This window comes from Pongo pygmaeus, chromosome 11 (assembly GCF_028885625.2).
Source record: "Pongo pygmaeus isolate AG05252 chromosome 11, NHGRI_mPonPyg2-v2.0_pri, whole genome shotgun sequence".
Taxonomy (NCBI): Eukaryota; Metazoa; Chordata; class Mammalia; order Primates; family Hominidae; genus Pongo; species Pongo pygmaeus.
In genome coordinates this window covers 48853449-48870888 of record NC_072384.2, presented here as the reverse complement: position 1 = coordinate 48870888, position 17440 = coordinate 48853449, and the positions used below count along the sequence as shown (strand labels likewise).

Genomic DNA, 17440 nt, shown 5'->3' with positions numbered 1-17440 from the left:
TCTTTTCTTTGTTTTCTTTTTCTTACATTCCTATGGGTTACATGAACGTTTTTTAGAATTCCATTGTGATTTATCTACAGTGCTTTTGAGTACATCTCTTTTTAAAATTGTTGCACTAGGTATTAAATTATATGCAAAACTTATCACATCCTGCTGGCATCATAATTTTACCAATTAAAGTGAAGTGTAGAAAACTTACCTATTTTTATGCCCTAATACCTTCACTTGTTTGTAATAATTTTTTTTTTTTTTTTTTTTGAGATGAAGTCTTGCTCTGTCGGCCAGGCTAGAGTGCAGTGGTATGATCTTGGCTCACTGTAACCTCCGCCTCCCAGATTCAAGCTATTCTCCTGCCTCAGCCTCCCGAGTAGCTGGGACTACAGGTGCCTGCCACCAAGCCTGGCTAATTTTTGTATTTTTAGTAGAGATGGGGTTTCATCAACCTGACCAGGCTGGTCTTGAACTCCTGAACTCAGGTGATCCACCTGCCTTGGTCTCCCAAAGTGCTGGGATTACAGGCATAAGCCACTGTGCCTGGCTGTAATATACTTGTATTAAATAATCCTCTACAATATATTTAGAACCACATCAGACAGCATTATAATTTTTGCTTCAACCGTCAAACATAATTCAGAAAACTCAAGAGAAGAAGGACATTCTGTTGTACTGCATTGTAGTATAAAGTATGTTTACTAAGTTTTTTCTTCCTTTCTGATGTTTCAAGTTTCCTTCTTTTATCATTTCCTTTCTGCATATAGAGCTTCCTTCAGCCATTCTTTTAAGGTAGGTCTTCCAGTGACACCAATTCTCTCAGTTTTCGTTCCCCTGAAAATGTCTTAATTTCTTCACATTCCTGAAGGATATTTTCTCTGAATATAAGATTCAGCATTGATAGCTTTTTTTAACAGTTGGAAAATATTGTACCATTGACTTCTGGCCTCCATAGTTTCTGATGAAAACGTTTCATTCAACTAATATCTCTCATATCAGATGTTCTTTTTCTCTTGCTATTTCAAGACCTTTTGTTTTTAGAAGTTTGATTATTATGTGTTTTTGTGTGGATTGCTTTAGTTTTGTCCTCTTTGGGGTTTGCTCAGCTTCTTAGAAAAACTTTTAGCTGCTAATTCTTTGAGTACTTTTTTTAGCTTCACCCTCTTTCTATTGTTCTCTTGAAACTCTGATGATGTAGTGTTAAAACATTTGTTACAGCTCCATAGATCTCTGAGGCTCTGTAGAGGTTTCTTTCCCCTCAGCCTATTTTCTATCTGTTGTTCAGATTGGATAATTTTTATTGCTCTATTTTCCAAATTCACTAATTCTTCCCTTTGTTCCTTCAATTCTGCTGTTGAGCCCATCTATTGAGATTTTTATTTCAGGTACATTATGTTACAATTCTACAATTTCCATTTGGTTCTCCTTTATATTTTCTATTTATTTGATGAGATTTTTAAAATCTGTTTCAAGTGTGTTTGTTATTACTTACTGAAACATTTTTATTATGGCTGCTTTAAAATCCCTGCCAGATAATTCTAACATCTCTATTTATCTTGGTGTTGGTATCTATTGATTGCTATTTTTCATTCAGTTTGAGATCTTTCTGGTATGACAAGTGGTTTTTTTTATTGAAGACTGGACATATTGTTATTATGTTAGGACACTCTTGATCTCATACTCCCTGTTTGAGAGTGGTAAGAGTGCCTCATTAATGCTTCCCATGTAGCCTCTACTGATGCCATGGGATGGGAGATGTGTTGTAGCCTCAATACCAATGGGTGGCAGTGAAGGGTGAAGTCTTGACTCTCCATTAAGCCTCCTTTGACACAACCTTGGTCAGAGGAAAGTAGAGGCATCTCATTGTTGCTGGTGGAGGTGAAAGTCTAGGTTCCCTAACACGGTCTCCACTGACACTGTGGAAGAGACCTTGTTACTGCCTGGTGGGGAGGGACAAAAGTCACCTTTACTTGTCCTTCTCTGATACAATCCCAAGCAGAAAGGTTGGGACGTCTCATTACAGCCTATTGAGGATGAAGTCAAGGCTTTCCATTCAGCCTCTGCTGGTATGGGATTGGGGCTACAATTTTTTCCATAGTGTTTTGCTGGAGTAGAGCAGCTATTGCCTAAAAGTTATCTTTCTAGGCTTCCCCCTTCCTGGTCCTTTTGCTAGAGAGCAAACTTTTGTTGGGGGGTTATTTTGCCAGTGCCTATGGCATTTTCAGGATGTTGACTTCTTTAGCTTCAAGTCTAGAATATATAAGACTGAAAGAAAACCTAGAGAACTCAGCACTGTGTTGTTCCTTGAGTCTTGAAGTCACTAGTCGGTCATTTTCTTTACACCTTTCAGAGTCTTTTCATGTTTTTGGTTTGCTTTTTAATAAATAATGTTCAGAATTTTTTGTTGTACTTAGCAGGAGGAATAGAAAAGTACATCCACTCCTTCTTTCCAGAAATGGGAGTTTTCAGCTTCTGACATTTTGGGCTAGATAATTTTGTTTTGGGCAGACTGCTCTGTGAATTGTAGGACATTTAACAGCATCCAACAGCCTCTTCTCACTAGATGCCAATGTCACTGCCAACAGTAACAACTAAGAATGTCTCCAGACATTGACAAATATACTTCGGGCAGGGAAGAGGGAATTGCTCCTGGTTGAGATCTACTGTTGTGTTATACATTACAATCTTGAGAATCAGGCCCATTCTTATTGGTGTCTGCATTCTCTCCAACATATAACACAGGGCATTGCACACAATAGCAGGCATTTAATCTCTAATAAACTCTGTATTACCAGCAGAGATGGATGGGTAGGAAGAATATATCTAGCTGAGCTCTTCCATTCAAAGGTGAACCAAATTAAAACATTTTAATTTAGTTCTATGATGTCTATAATATATCTTCCATTGAATTTGAATAGTCTCATCAAATTTAAAAGAGAAATAATACTACACTTCTACCAATAGTGCAATTTTCACATACTATCACGACTTCTCAAAATTATTTGCCAGGACTACTAAAAGTAAACCTATGCATATTCTATGAAGCTAAAATTCTATTCCTCAATATACATCCAACAGGAATGATAAGTCCTAGAATGCGCAAAGAAGAACTGTTCATACAAACACGCTGTAAAAATGTCAATTAGTGACAGAATAAATAAATTATAGTATCCGTTCACATAACAATGAGAATGAATGGATTAAAACTAAATCTAACAAAATGGATGAATCTCACATAATATTGAGTGAAAGAAGTCAGACACAAAAGAGTTATACTGTATGATTCCACTTCTACAAAGAACCCAGCAAGACAAAATTAACCTACACTACTGGAAATTAGGAGGGTAACTATATTAGTTTCCAGGGTTGCCATAAAAAACCACCGAATGAATGCTTAAGCAAAGGTTTTCTCACAGTCCTGGAGGCTAGAAATTGAAAATCAAGGTGTTGGCCAAGGCTGGTTTGTTCTGAGGCCTCTCTTTTTGGGCAGACTTTTCCTTGGGTCTTCACATCAGCTTCCCTCGGTTCCTGTCTGTGTTCCAATCTCTTCTTATAAGGATACTTGTCAGACTGGATCAGGGCCCACCTGAATGACCTCACTTAATTACCTCTCTAAAGACTATTTCCAAATATGGTCTCATTCTGAGGTACTAGAGGTTAGGACTTCAACATAAGAATTTGAGAGCAGGTAGGGGGAAAAATGGGGAGGACACAAGTCAGTCTATAACAGCGACCCTTGGTGGTAGGAAAAGTGACTGAAAACAGGCATGCAAGGAGCTTCTAAGATGCCGGTCATTTCTTAATCAGGGTGCTGCTTACATGGAGTATTCAATTTGTGAAAGTCCATCACGCTATTTACTATTCAGTATGTATACTATACTTCAAAGCTCAGCATAATTGAAAGCGAAAGAAAAAAAGAGCCCAAGATGAAAGAAAATAGACTCAAGAAAAGGATGAACTACAAATTGAGTTGCAGATAAACTGAATTATTTAAAACTTACCCTTATTAGTAATTACTACAGTCTCTGCTTTCAGGCACCAGATTATTGTTTTGGCCTTTCTGCTCTTAACAATTATTCTCCATAGATCTTTTAAAAAGATGCATTTTCTCCTCTTGTCCCAAGTAAAAAATTCCACAAGGCAGAAATTAAAAACAAATAATGCTCATCAAACTGACTGAATCGTAACTGGTTGGTCTCCTCTACCCTGAAGTCAGCACCTTTTGAGGAAGCTGCCAAATGGAGACTTCCCTATTTTCTTTTAAAAAATATTCATCCACATTTCTTAATGAACCTCTCACTAGAGGAACTTCTTTTAAAACTAACCACTGAAATTCAGGAGGCAATGTACTTATTACCAAGGCCAACTCCAAAAAGGCAGTTGGGAAGGTATGCAAAGGTAGTGAGGACAGATAGGACTTTATGGTGAACAGTGGTCAGGATAAAAGTGATAAGGCAGACCATCAAATGGAAGCGTCCCAGCTGAGGCAACTGGATTTGTAAAATATATTTGGACAAAATACTGTGAATTGGAGAAGGTTAGATGCTCTCAGTGTACGAAAAAAAGTCTTGTACAGGCTGACAGAACTTAAGGTTAAAAACTTGCTGGAGGCCAGGCGTGGTGGCTCACACCTATAATCCCAGCACCTTGGGAGGCCAAGGCGGGTGGATCATGAGGTCAGGAGATCAAGACCGTCCTGGCTAACATGATGAAACCCCATCTCTACTAAAAATACACAAAATTAGTCGGGCGTGGTGGCAGGCGCCTGCAGTCCCAGCTACACGGGAGGCTGAGGCAGAAGAATGGCGTGAACCTGGGAGGCGGAGCTTGCAGTGAGCTGAGATCGCACCACTGCACTCTACCCTGGGCAATACAGCAAGACTCTGTCTCAAAAAAAAAAAAAAAAAAAAACTTGCTAGAAAAGTTCTAAGACTAATTCCGAGAATTATAATGCCAGCTGAAATGGGATGGCTTACATTGTCTTACCAAGAAACAGAATAAAATTAAAATAGCCAATTAAAATGTAAACAACAAAAATCTGTGTGAAAGCACAGGCCTGCCGTTGTAGACTGGATTTAAAGAGCAAGGTACCAGAGAAAAGACAAGCCCCCTGAGTGGTGCCTGACATTCTATACCTGTTCTCCCCTCGAGGCATTTGCTGATTCAAAAATTGCACAGGTGGAGAGGCTGAGAAACCAAGCAGAAAGCTCTGCTAAGGGGCAGAGAAGTAGGGCAGCACCTTCATCGGTCTCAAGGGGACTGGGAGCACAAATAGGAGATCAGAGCTAGCAGGGCAGCTGCAGGAGAAATGAGGTTCAGAGAAGCGAGACTGATGGCCTCCACATAGAATTCCAGGATGCGTTATTTACTTTCAGCACTTTAAAAATGTCATCTGGTTAACTTCTACCTTCTATTGTTTCTGTCAATACTAGATGTTGGCAAGATTGTGCAGCAACTAGCACTTGCATGCACTGCTGGTGAGATTATAAGTGGTACCGTCATTTTGTAAACGGTCAGGCAGTATCTAGTAAAGCCAACGCTTACATGCCCCATGCCTAGCAATCCCACTTCTGGGAAAGACCTAGCAGAAACGCATATGAACACGTACCACAAGACATACAGAAGAATGTTCATAGTGTTAAGAAACTGGAAACAATTCAAATGTCCTTCAATAGTGGAACAGATGAATTTTGGTATATTCATATAATGATCTACTATACATCCCTGAGAAAACATGACTTTGTTGCTCAAAAAGACATGGAGGAATTTCACATACATAATGTTTGAAAGCAAGGAGTACATTCTATACAACTCCACATATATGATGCTCAATGATAACAGTCTCAACATTGTTACCTTTGGGGATGGAGTATAATGACTGGGGCACCCTAGCAGCCTCTGGGGTTCTATTGCTTCATATGGGTGGAAACACAGCATGTTCACTTTGTAAAAATTCACAAATTGTGCACTTATGATCTCTTCACTTTGCGGTATGTATATTCAACTTTACTTTAAAATTACTTTTAAAAAGGAGGATGTTACTTTTAAAAAGACTTTCACTTAGCAAGATGACAATAATACGATGAGAGATCATCTGAAAAACATCTTATTACATAGCAGCCAGAAGTGTTGGATAAAATGTAACCAGCACTTTTTGTAAATTACAAATGAATTCTCCAGAAAGGAAAGTGTCAAGGGCCAACACTGGATAAGGTACTGATTTCTCTATCCTAGGGAAAGAACAATGTTAAAAGATAAGCCATAATAAATTCCAAGTCGTTGGGTCCCCATGGGATTCAGAGAGACAATAGAGACTCCTGTATAAATGAAAAAAAATTGGAGGGCTATATTCTAACTGTAAAATTGCCTAAAAGGAAGAAATTTCCACCCTTAGGTTAAGTCAAACACAAAGGTTGTCTGTTTCAGCCTGGGCCATGTCAAAAAAGTCAACAATAAAGAAATCATTCCTGAAAATTTGTAACTATGGTCTTGTCTTCAGTTGAGCTGAGGATCACATTTACATTTCCTGCTTATAGCAAGAACCATCAGGCAACCGATCTGGAAAAAGCCATCAAGAAATATGTCCAGCTTTTTCTTTACTTTTACAGAAAAACAGTGAACAGCATAGAAGCTGGAGCCAAAAGAATATGTGTTCTCTAACTCAAGAATTTTCTTTTTCTGATTATATATCAGCAATATTTTCAAATGGAGATTTTGCCTTAGAGGGAGGCATCTGTACTTCATAATTAAGAAGGAACATAATGTCTTTGGCTTAGCTATCCTCCACAAAACAGGCCTTTTTAAAAACTGTAATGTCGTTGACTTCACATTTAATTCCACAGACTTTTAATAACCATTTTTACAGTCCCTCTCTCTAGGATCTTTTCATCTTGCAGCACAGAGAAAAGTCATGGGCAAAAGTAGATCCAAGCACATGACATTCAACTCTTGTTTTAGATCATCAGTTCCTTCAACTGGCTCCTCACATAATGTGATTTCAAGATCCTTTTCCATTCTGGTTCACAAAATCAAGAAAATTGAACAGATTTATAATAAGTAGCTGATAAAATTAAAGTTGTTGCAAAGGAAGTGTTCAGAGACCAAAGATGAAATGGAAGCCAAGCAAGTAAAGCAACCAGAGTCAGTTATGGAGAGCATCTTAAGCTCCCATTTCTAGGAAGGGAGTATGGTACTATGAATCTGGAAGCACCAGAGGCACCAATAATGTAACGGAGGAGAATGCCCTTGTATCACACACCTTCTGAAAAAAAGAGAGACAGGGAACCTGAGTTAGCTAGAGGTGTGCCCAGCTGATGCCACCACTGCCAAAAGAGTGATTCCAGTCAGGAGAAAGCTTTCCTGACACTTGGCCAAACAATAACTCAAAACAAGTCTGAATCCCTGAATGTCAGTCGCTAAGATACACTATGTCTCTATGCACATGCATGTGACTGAGGTTAGCTTTAGAAAATTCTTGACATTCAGTGAATCCCCTAAGCAATTTGGGGTGTGCACTTATTCTGCATATATAAGATTGAATACTTAGATGAGGTGATTTTTTTCACTTTCAACAAATTATTTTCACATCAGGTGATAATTTAAACCTAGTTAACTATGTCACAAAGCAAACCAAAAAAAACCCAGGAATATCTTAGAATTTCCATAGCAGTGTCTCAGTTGCCCTTCCTAAGCCCTTTGGTAGTCCTAGAGCTGCTTCAGACTACTAACAAACAGAAAAATCTAGAGTTAGCTAGTAGTGAAATACATTTTCTATTTTAATTTATTAATAAAATGGCATTATTTTCATTGTTAGAAAAATCTGAAGAAAACCTGGAGGAAAGAGCGGAAGACTCATGGGAAATAGGGCTGGCCAAGCAGGAAGCTGAGTGTGGCCTCACCCCTTCTCAGGTTACAGCTTTAAGTTCCCACTCCTTACCTGATGCTCAAGGCCCCACAAAAATCACCTGGCTCCACTATTTTGGGTCCCTAATTCTCTCATACAAACTAGCTGCTACTCCCAGGTCAGCTCTCTCCCCATCCACTGAGCACACCTGGGGAGTCTTGTCTCTATGCCTTTGCTATGAGTGAGTTCCTGGAAGACATGTTCTCTCCAATGCTGGACCTCCAGTTCCAAGTTGTAGAGCTACTGCAATCTTCTCAGCACATGATGCTTTTGCTGGATACCTCAGTCCCCAATAGCTCTTTTTCCTGTAAACTCCCACAGTGCTTAATGCCAGGTTCCACTTGGCACTTACCTTTGTCCTGCTAATTTTGACATCTGATATGTTCAGATCCTATCGGCCCAACTAAACCGCCTGCTCCCTGAAAGAAGAAACCAGATTCCTATCTTTCACTTTGTAATTCCCCAAGGGGCCTAGCATGGTTGTTTTGTGTTCTGAACCTCAGTGCATGACTCTCTATTTATCCCTTTAAATTGAAGGACAAAAAGATAAAAGTACAGGGGAAAAAAGAGAAAAGGATAAATTGTGTAGAGACCACTCTGCAATACCTTTAGGTATCTGGACTTTGAAATGATAGATTATGACCACAAAAGAAAGTATCAAGATGGAACTTCCTCTTTTCTCTGAGAGGCATTCAAGCAGTGTTTCTGGTCCCTTGCTTTTTCTTTTTGACAGGGATATACTTGTATACCATCAAACGTGGCCCAGAGCCTACAGAGAATACCAGTTCACATTCCTTTTTCCTCTGCATTATCTCCACTAAGGTTACCTCAAAGCTCAGTCAGTACCAAGAGAAGCACAGTCACATTTTGCTATGGTCCGAATGTGTCCCCCAAAGTTCATATGCAACTTAATCACCAATGTGAGGATATTAAGAGGTGGGGCGTTTAAGAGGTGATTAAGTCATGAGTGTGGAGCCCTCATGAATGGGATTAGGACCCTTATAAAAATGTTTGAGGGAGTGGGTCTGTTCCCTTCCCCCCCTTTTGTCTTCTGCCACGTGAGGGCACAGTGTTCCTCCCCTCCAGAGGATGCAGCAGCAAGGTGTCACCTTGAAAGCAGAGAGTCTATGCCCTTCTAGAACCTGCCAGCACCTTGATCTGGGACTTCCCAGCCTCAAGAACTGCGAGAAATAAACTTCTATTGTTTATATATTACCCAGTGTGAGGTATTTTATGACAGCATCACAAGTGGACTAAAACGTGCTTCCTATACACTAGCTCTGACCAACGGGGCAACAGATTCAAAAGCAAATCAGCCAGCTTTATCACACAGGAACCAACCAAAAGATGACTAGATATACAAAGCAAATCATCTTGGTTTTGCCTGAAGTCACTGTTCATGATGGTTCTCAAATTTGGTTGCATATTAGAACCATTTGGAGGGCTTTTAAAAATCCTTATGCCTAGCTAGACCATTTAATATGAATCGCTGGGAATAAATCTAGGTGTTAGTGCTTTCGAAAGTTTACCAGGTAATTTCAATAGACAGCCAAGTCTGAGAAGCAGTGGTTTAACCAGATCCATTAGCAATGTTCATTCCACAGTGGTAATGTTAGAAAATACTGGCCCATTTGGAAATGAGCAGTGACTACAGATGGCAATAAAACTTATTTTTGATTACTCAGATGGCCGGATATCTAGTTTTCAGTTAAGCCAATCTTTAGTGCTTCCATGTTTTTCTCTGCCCTATAGACCCCATTGTCATCTCTACCTAAAAGTCAACAAGAAGAGCCTAGAAATGACAACACTATATTTCTCTTTCTTATATAGAGGAGCTCCCTGTGGCTCTTGCCCCTGACTTTTCATTAGAATCAACTGCAATATTTAAAGTACCAATGCAGGGCCCTAATCTCAGAATGCTGGTTCAATTTGTGTAGAGCTGTGATTCTTAACTCATCACCTGACAACACTTTAGAAATGCGAATTCTCAGGCCCTATCTCAGACCCACTGAATCAGAAATGTGGGTGAAGAAGTGGGTGGGAGCAGAAATCTATGTTTTAATAAGCTCTCTGGAGAATGATGCTGCTGCTGAAGTTTGAAAACCACTGGTCTAGGCAGGGCAAAGCTTTCAGTGATTTCTTTGAAAAATTCCACAGGTGTTTCTACTGCACACACTAGGTGGAGTGGAGACTCCTGGGTTAGAGTACTAGCTTGGATAGTTGACATGTTTCCTTTAATTTTAGTTTCCATGCTCTCCCAATTTCCAATCCTCCATGAGAGGCAGAATACCATTCACTGGGTTAATTATGAGAACTCTTATATAATACTTGTGTTATGTTGAAAAATAATTGATTTGGTGGTGTTGTGTCCAAGCCATTTTAACAACTGAATTAGATCAGCAGTGAAACCCATCTAACTACTCACTCGAACATTTGTCAATAAAATTCCCTGTGCTCATTATCTCTACCCCCACCAAATAAATAGATTTTCCTCCAAAGTAAAATAGCCAGTTAACAGTGACTCCGTAGCCAAATATAACCATCTATTTTTTTTTTGATAGGATAAAAGAGACATGAATATAATGGGTATTTCTTTATTTTGAAATGGGCCTTTGGGTCAAAATTCCATGCTTCAGTTCAGTGTTCATCTCATCCTTCAAAACTTAATAGTTTAAAAATCTCAGGGATTTTATTTGTGCAATGATGACATTCAGAATTCTAAATTCTAGAGACTGCATGAAAGTCTCTGGCAAGATATGTAATCAATGGAATCTTTATATGAACATCAATTCATACATTACATAAAAGAGGTTACTATGCACTGACTAATGCCTCAAAGAGTGGCAGACAGACTGGCTGTTCTCTTGTCCTACATTTGACTGGGCCTGGGGGTACAGATGAAGGTATCACCTCCTGTGGAGTGCCAAAAATACTTCATGAGAAAGGAAACAATCCTATGCTCCGTTTATATCTCTGAGAATCTCTGATAAGTTATTGGTGTGGTACAAAAGATCGAATAGCCTTAGACAAGAGGAGCAGCTGAGATTGCAAGCATGCCTCTCTTTATACATCACCAAAGTCAAAAGGGCTGTTCACTCATAGACAGCCCAGGGGACCCCAATCAGTCTACTGAGAGTTTACCTCGAGGGCAGTAGATGTCTGGAGCCCATCGGTTGCACTCATAATTGTCTGCTGCCTTTTCACAGGTGAAACATTTAAATCCACCAGGATATGGTGTGGCTAAAAAAAAGGATTAAGAGAAAAGATTAATTTTTAGACAAGGCACAGAATCCTGTGAAGTTGACATTTTCATTATTTTAAAGAAAGGATTCTCAAGACAACTTAGCAGTTTCTTAAACCTTCAACTACCATATGACCCAGCAACTTTACTCTTGGGCATCTATCCCTGAGAAATGAACATTTGTATTCATGCACAAATCTGTACACAAATGTCAACAGGAACTTTATTTGTAATAGCCCCAAAACTGGAAATATCCTCGATGTCCTTCAGTGGGTGAATGGTTAAACAAACTGTTGGACATCCATACTATGGAACATTAGTCAGCAATAAAAAGGAATGAACTATTACTACTTTCAACAACTTGGGTGAGTTTCCAGGAAATTATCTGGAGTGAATAAAGCCCATCCCAAAAGGTTATATATTGCATGGTTCCATTTATATGACATTTTTGAAATGATTAGTGGTTGTCAGGGGTTAGGGATGGCAGAGGTGGGAGTAGGGGTGGAGAGGTGGGGAGAGAGGTGGGTTTGAGGCCAGTAGGAGGAACCCTTGTGTTACTGAAACTCTTCAGTGTCTCGACTGTGGTGGAGGATACACAAACCTACACATGATAAAATTAGGTAGAACTAAATGTACACACACAGAGTAAAATTAGGGAAATCAGAATGACATTGGTAGACTGATTGTGTTGATATTAATATAATGGTTGTGGTATTATGCTATAGTTTTTCTTTTCTTTCTTTCTTTTCTTTTTTTCTGACTTTCACTCTCGTTGCCCAGGCAGGAGTGCAGTGGCACAATCTCGGCTCATGGCAACCTCCTTCTCCCGGGTTCAAGCGATTCTCCTGCCTCAGCCTCCCAAGTAGCTGGGATTACAGGCATGTGCCACCATACCCGGCTAATTTTGTATTTTTAGTAGAGATGGAGTTTTACCATGTTGGCCAGGCTAGTCTTGAACTCCTGACCTCAGGTGATCCACCCTCCTTGGCCTCCCAAAGTGCTGGGATTACAGGTATGAGCCACCACACCCAGCCTATGCTTTAGTTTTTCAAAATGTCACCACTGGGACCAACTGGATAATGGGTACATGGGATCTCACTGTATTATTTCTCGAACTCCTGGCCTCAAGGGATTTTCCAGCCTCGGCCTCCCAAACTGCTAGGATTATAGGCATAAACTACCACACTCAGCATCATGTACTATGTCCTAAAATTGCGTATGACTTTAAAATTATCTCAATAAAAATTTTAATTAAAAAGGCATTCTCTGGATTTCTCATAACTTACTCATGTCAACTTATACACAGATGTCAACATGCGAATAAAAATATTGGGTTGAATCATCACAAAATTTCCTGATGTTTGACCATTTCAATCTACAAAAGTGGCAATTTCTCTGGTACATTGTAAAATTTTTATCTGTTCAGACCTGATGTCATTATGAATCCTTGGAGATGGTAAGCCTTAGCTAAGAGAAGAGTCTTCATTGCTAAAATATATGCTGCCCATGCAGAGGTGACCCTCTTCAGGTGCCTTTCGGACCCATGTCCATAGAAGCTAGATGCTGAGGGGACATGGGGATGAGGCACCAGAGGCTACCAGTTCTAGCCTGAGGACTAGGCCATTCCAGGAAGCCCCACTTATCTCTTCCTACTGCTCCCACTGGAGAGTTGCCTCTTCCTGCCTTCAGAAGGAACTGTCCTCCAAGTGCTTCTATTCTTCACCTATAAGCTCAGGTGAGGAGGGGTCACATGAGATTTGAGCTCTGGAGATTGTCGCGGGCACCCAAGGCCTTCTCTCCACAAAAAGATGAGGATCACCGAGGAATGTCAGGCCCAGCTGTTCTTTGTCCTTACCACTGACGTGCATTTAGCTCTAATCATTTGCTTGCTTCACTACTTAAGAGTTTTGCCTTTCATAAACAAAACTTGTGTTGTTTAATTTGTAAAATTACCTGGCCTATTTGAAAGCTGCAAACACTCAAACACTTCATCTGCAGGAGCCAACTGTTCTCCCTCGCAGATGGCTGAGCCTGCATATCCCACTGGCGGAAATAATCATCTCAGGGTAAATTGCTCTGCCCACATGGAACCAATTAGATATGTTATCAAAAATAAATGAAGGAGAAGGCAGCAGCTTAAGGCCAGAATGATGGACCAGATATCACTTTGATTTTCACCTTGCCGAGAATAGCTGCCCATCCATGTACATGCTTGCATTACTTCACAGACCTGACTATGACAATATCAAATAATGTATCATGATCAAAAGTCATAAACAGTCTAAAAAAGACAAGTAATCGGAACTTTTTATGGCCCATTTGCATGCTCTAAGTCTCTCACACAGTAACTCAAATTCATAAACAGAATGATAGAAAAAGTACATAGATCATTTTACAAAATGATGGAAAGCAGCTTAGACACAGCCATCCAACCACTCCATTTTCATGAGGAATTTTTAATAGGGGGAAAATGTCATATAATTGTGATAAAGAGAAGTATTTTATAAGCTATAAACAAATACTTTTTATACCTTCACATTACCCACCTATAGAAAAATGGGTTACATTTGAATTGAAAGGTTCTATTTAGGTAAGGGCAGATATACCTTGTTGTATCACAATTCATTTTAGCACACTTTGCAGATACTGTATTTTTACAAATTGAAGTTTTGTGGCAAACCTGCATTGAGCAAGTCTATCAGTGTCATTTTCCAATTGCACATGCTCACTTCATATCTGTGTCACATTTTGGGAATGCTTGCAATATGTCAAACTTTTCCATTACTTTTGTATCTGTATGGTGACTTGTGATCAGTAATCTCTGAAATACTATTATAATTGTTTGGGGGCACCACAAACTGCACCCACATAAAATGATGAACTGAATAAATGTGTATGTTTTGACTGCTCCAACGACCTGCTATTCTTCCATCTCTCTCTCTCTCTCTCCCTTTCCCTGCCCCAGACCTCCATATTTCCTGAGATACAACAATACAGAAATTAGGCCAACTAGTATCCCTACAAATGCCTCTAAGTGTTCAGGTGAAAGGAAGAGTAACACAATTTTCACTTTAAATCAAAACCTAAAAATGATTAAGACTGGTGAGGAAGGCATGTTGAAAGCTGAGATAGGCTGAAAGCTAGGCCTCTTGTGCCAGTTAGCCAAGTTGTAAATATAAAGGAAAGGTTCTTGAAGGAAGTTAAAAGTGCTACTTTAATGAATACACGAATGTTAAGAATGTAGAACAGCCTTTTTGCTGATACAGAGAAAGTTTGAGTGGTCTGGATAGAAGATCAAACCAGCCACAGCATTCCCTTAAACCAAAGCCTAATCCAAGTCAAGGTCCTAACTCTCATTAGTTCTATAAAGGCTGAGAGACATGAAGAAGCTGCAGAAGAAAAGTCTGCAGCTAGCAGAGAATGGTTCACAAGGTTTAAGGAAAAAATCCATTTCCATAACATAAAATCATAAGGTAAAATGGAAAGTGCTAATGAGGAAGTTGCAGCAAGTTATCCAGAAAATCTAGTTAAGATCACTGAAGATGACACTAAACAGATTTTCAGTGTAGACAAAACAGCCTTATATTGAAAGATGACATCTAGGACTTTCATAGCTAGAGAGAAAAGTCAATGCCTGGCTTCAAAGGATAGGCTGATTCTTTTGTTAGGTGCTAATACAGCTGGTGACTTTTAAATTGAAGCCAATGCTAATTTATTCTTAAAATCCTTGAGACTTTAAAAATTATGTTAAATCTACTCTGTGCTCTATAAATGGAACAACAAAGCCTGGATGACAGCACATTTATTTACAGAATTGTCTACTGAATATTGTAAGCCCCCTGTTGGGATCTACTGCTCAGAAAAAAAATATTTCTTTCAAAATACTACTGCTCATTGGCAATACAGCTGGTCACTCAAGAGCTCTGATGGAGATCTACAAGGAAATTAATGTCGTTTTCATGCCTGTGATCCCAACATCCCTTTTGTAGTTGATGGATCAAGAAGTCATTTTGAGTTTCAAGTTTTATTATTTAAGAAATGTATTTGTAAGCCTATAGCTGCCATAGATCATGATTTTGCTAATGAATATGAGCAAAGTAAATTAAAATCCCTTCTAGAAAGGATTAATCATCTAGGTGCCATTAAGAACATTTGTGATTCACAGGTGGTCAAAATGTCAACATTAACAGCAGTTTGGAAATACATGATTCCAACCATCACGGATGACTTTGATTTCAGTAGAGAAAGTAACTGCAGATGTGGTGGACACAGCAAGAGAACTAGAATTAGAAGCGGAGCCTGAAAAGGTGACTGAACTGCTGTAATCTCACGATAGAAGTTAAATGAATGAGGAGTTGGCTTCTTACGAACGAGCAAAAAAAAAAGCCGTTTCTTGAGATGGAATCTACTCCTGGTGAAGATGCTGTGAACATTGTTGAAATGACAAAAAAGGATTTAGAACATCACAGAACTGTTGATAAAGCAGTGGCAGGGTTTTGAGAAGATTAATTCCAATTTTGAAAGAAGTTCTCCTGTGAGTAGAATGCTGTCAAACAGCATCACATGCTACTGAGAAATCTTTTGTGAAGGGCAGAATCAGCTGATATGGTAAACTTCATTGTTGCCTTATTTTTAAAAATTGCCACAGCTACCCCAGCCTTCAGCAACCATCACCGTGATCATTCAACAGCCATCAATATCAAGGCAAGACCCTCCACCAGAAAAAAAGATTACAACTCACTAAAGGCTCAGATGATCTTAGCATTTTTAGCAATAAAGTCTTTTTAAATTAAGATACGCACATTGTTGGTGGAACATGGTGGCCAACGATGTAATCTCAGCACTTTGGGAGGCCGAGTCACGTGGATAGCTAGAGCTCACAAGTTCAAGACCAGCCTTAGCTACATGAAGAAATCCCGTCTCTACTAAAAATACAAAAATTAGCCAGGCGTGGTGGTGCACACCTGTGGTCCCAGCTACTCAGGAGGCTGAGGTGGGAGAATCGCTTGAGCCTAGGTGGCAGTGGCTGCAGTAAACTGAGATTGCACCACTGCACTCCAGCCTGGGCCACAGAGCCAAGCCCTGCCTCAAAAAAAAAAAAAAAAAAAGATATGCACATTGTTTTTTAGACATAATGCTATTCCACACTTAATAGACTATGGTATAATATAAACATAACTTTTATATGCACAAGGAGACCAACAAATTTGCATAACTTGCTTTATTGTGATAATTGCTTTGTTGTGGTGCTCTGGAACTGATCCTGCAATAATCTCTAAGGTATTCCTGTACATGGCTGAAGAATTAAAAAAACAAAAACAAAACAGGTTCTCAAATGCCAAAGCCATGCAATACTCTTGCAGATATTTTAATTAATCATATAAAATATTTTAGGAAATTGTCCTCATTGGATACATTAAAAAAGTTTCCCTATCAAGTTTAAAATACTTAATATATAAACAACTTTCAAAGATTGGACTTTAAAATAGCTTGTAAAATTTGAAGCAGAATGATCAAAGTAGACATTTTGGAAAAGAAAAGATATAAAGCATTTGTCAAAGAAGTGCATTTCTCAGAAAAATGATCCTCATATTCACCAAGGTTTATGGCTGCAAGCTACTCATACCACTTCAGTTTGCATGATTAATTCACTGGGGCATCCAATTTTATCTGTCTGTCACTGCAGCCAGTAAAATTTTTGGATGGAATACTGAATTAGTTATTCCTGGAAACTTTCCCATCAAAGAGATAAATTAAGAATTCTGAATGAAGATTGACGATCCAGCTACTCCAAGAACAAACTTATTGAGACCCTAACACTAGTAAGTTGTAGTGTTCACAAATTTGAATTACTTAATAGACTTTTCAAAATGATCTTTTGTGAGACAAGTGACATACTATAAACACTTATTTCTTACATAAGAGGCCTGGATTCTGAAAATGAACCCAAAGTATATTGAAATTTAAACAGGAGTGGGAACTAAAATACTATGGCAGCAAAATGAAGCTTTGCTTAAATTCTTTTATCTCTGAGTTTATCAGCACATATCATTGACAACCAAATTATCTCATTTTTGGTGAGTTTTCTTTTAGAATCTACAGCTCCATATCTGTGCACATTCTCAATGGCTAGAGTTTAATATTTGCCTGTAGGAACTTTTACTGACATCTTGGCAGGTAATACCAATTAGTGAATAATCACATCCTGATTAATGACAAATCTCTGCAAACATACTGCTTTCAGTGGATAATTAAGGTATAATACAAGTAAATGGTTAAATTCTTCCCTCGAGATATTTTGTCAG

At 39.0% G+C, this 17440-nt stretch overlaps 1 protein-coding gene across 3 annotated transcripts in view; it reads right to left on the bottom strand.

Annotated features, from left to right (window-relative positions):
• The window catches only part of LYPD6 (LY6/PLAUR domain containing 6), a 141942-nt gene that overhangs the window by 13543 nt on the left and 110959 nt on the right, over positions 1–17440 (bottom strand). For all 3 annotated transcript variants that reach the window (XM_054479039.2, XM_054479040.2, XM_063647462.1), the window contains one exon: positions 11036–11134. In XM_054479039.2, coding sequence (XP_054335014.1) covers positions 11036–11134 — 99 coding nt within the window. The remainder of the gene's footprint in view (positions 1–11035; positions 11135–17440) is intronic.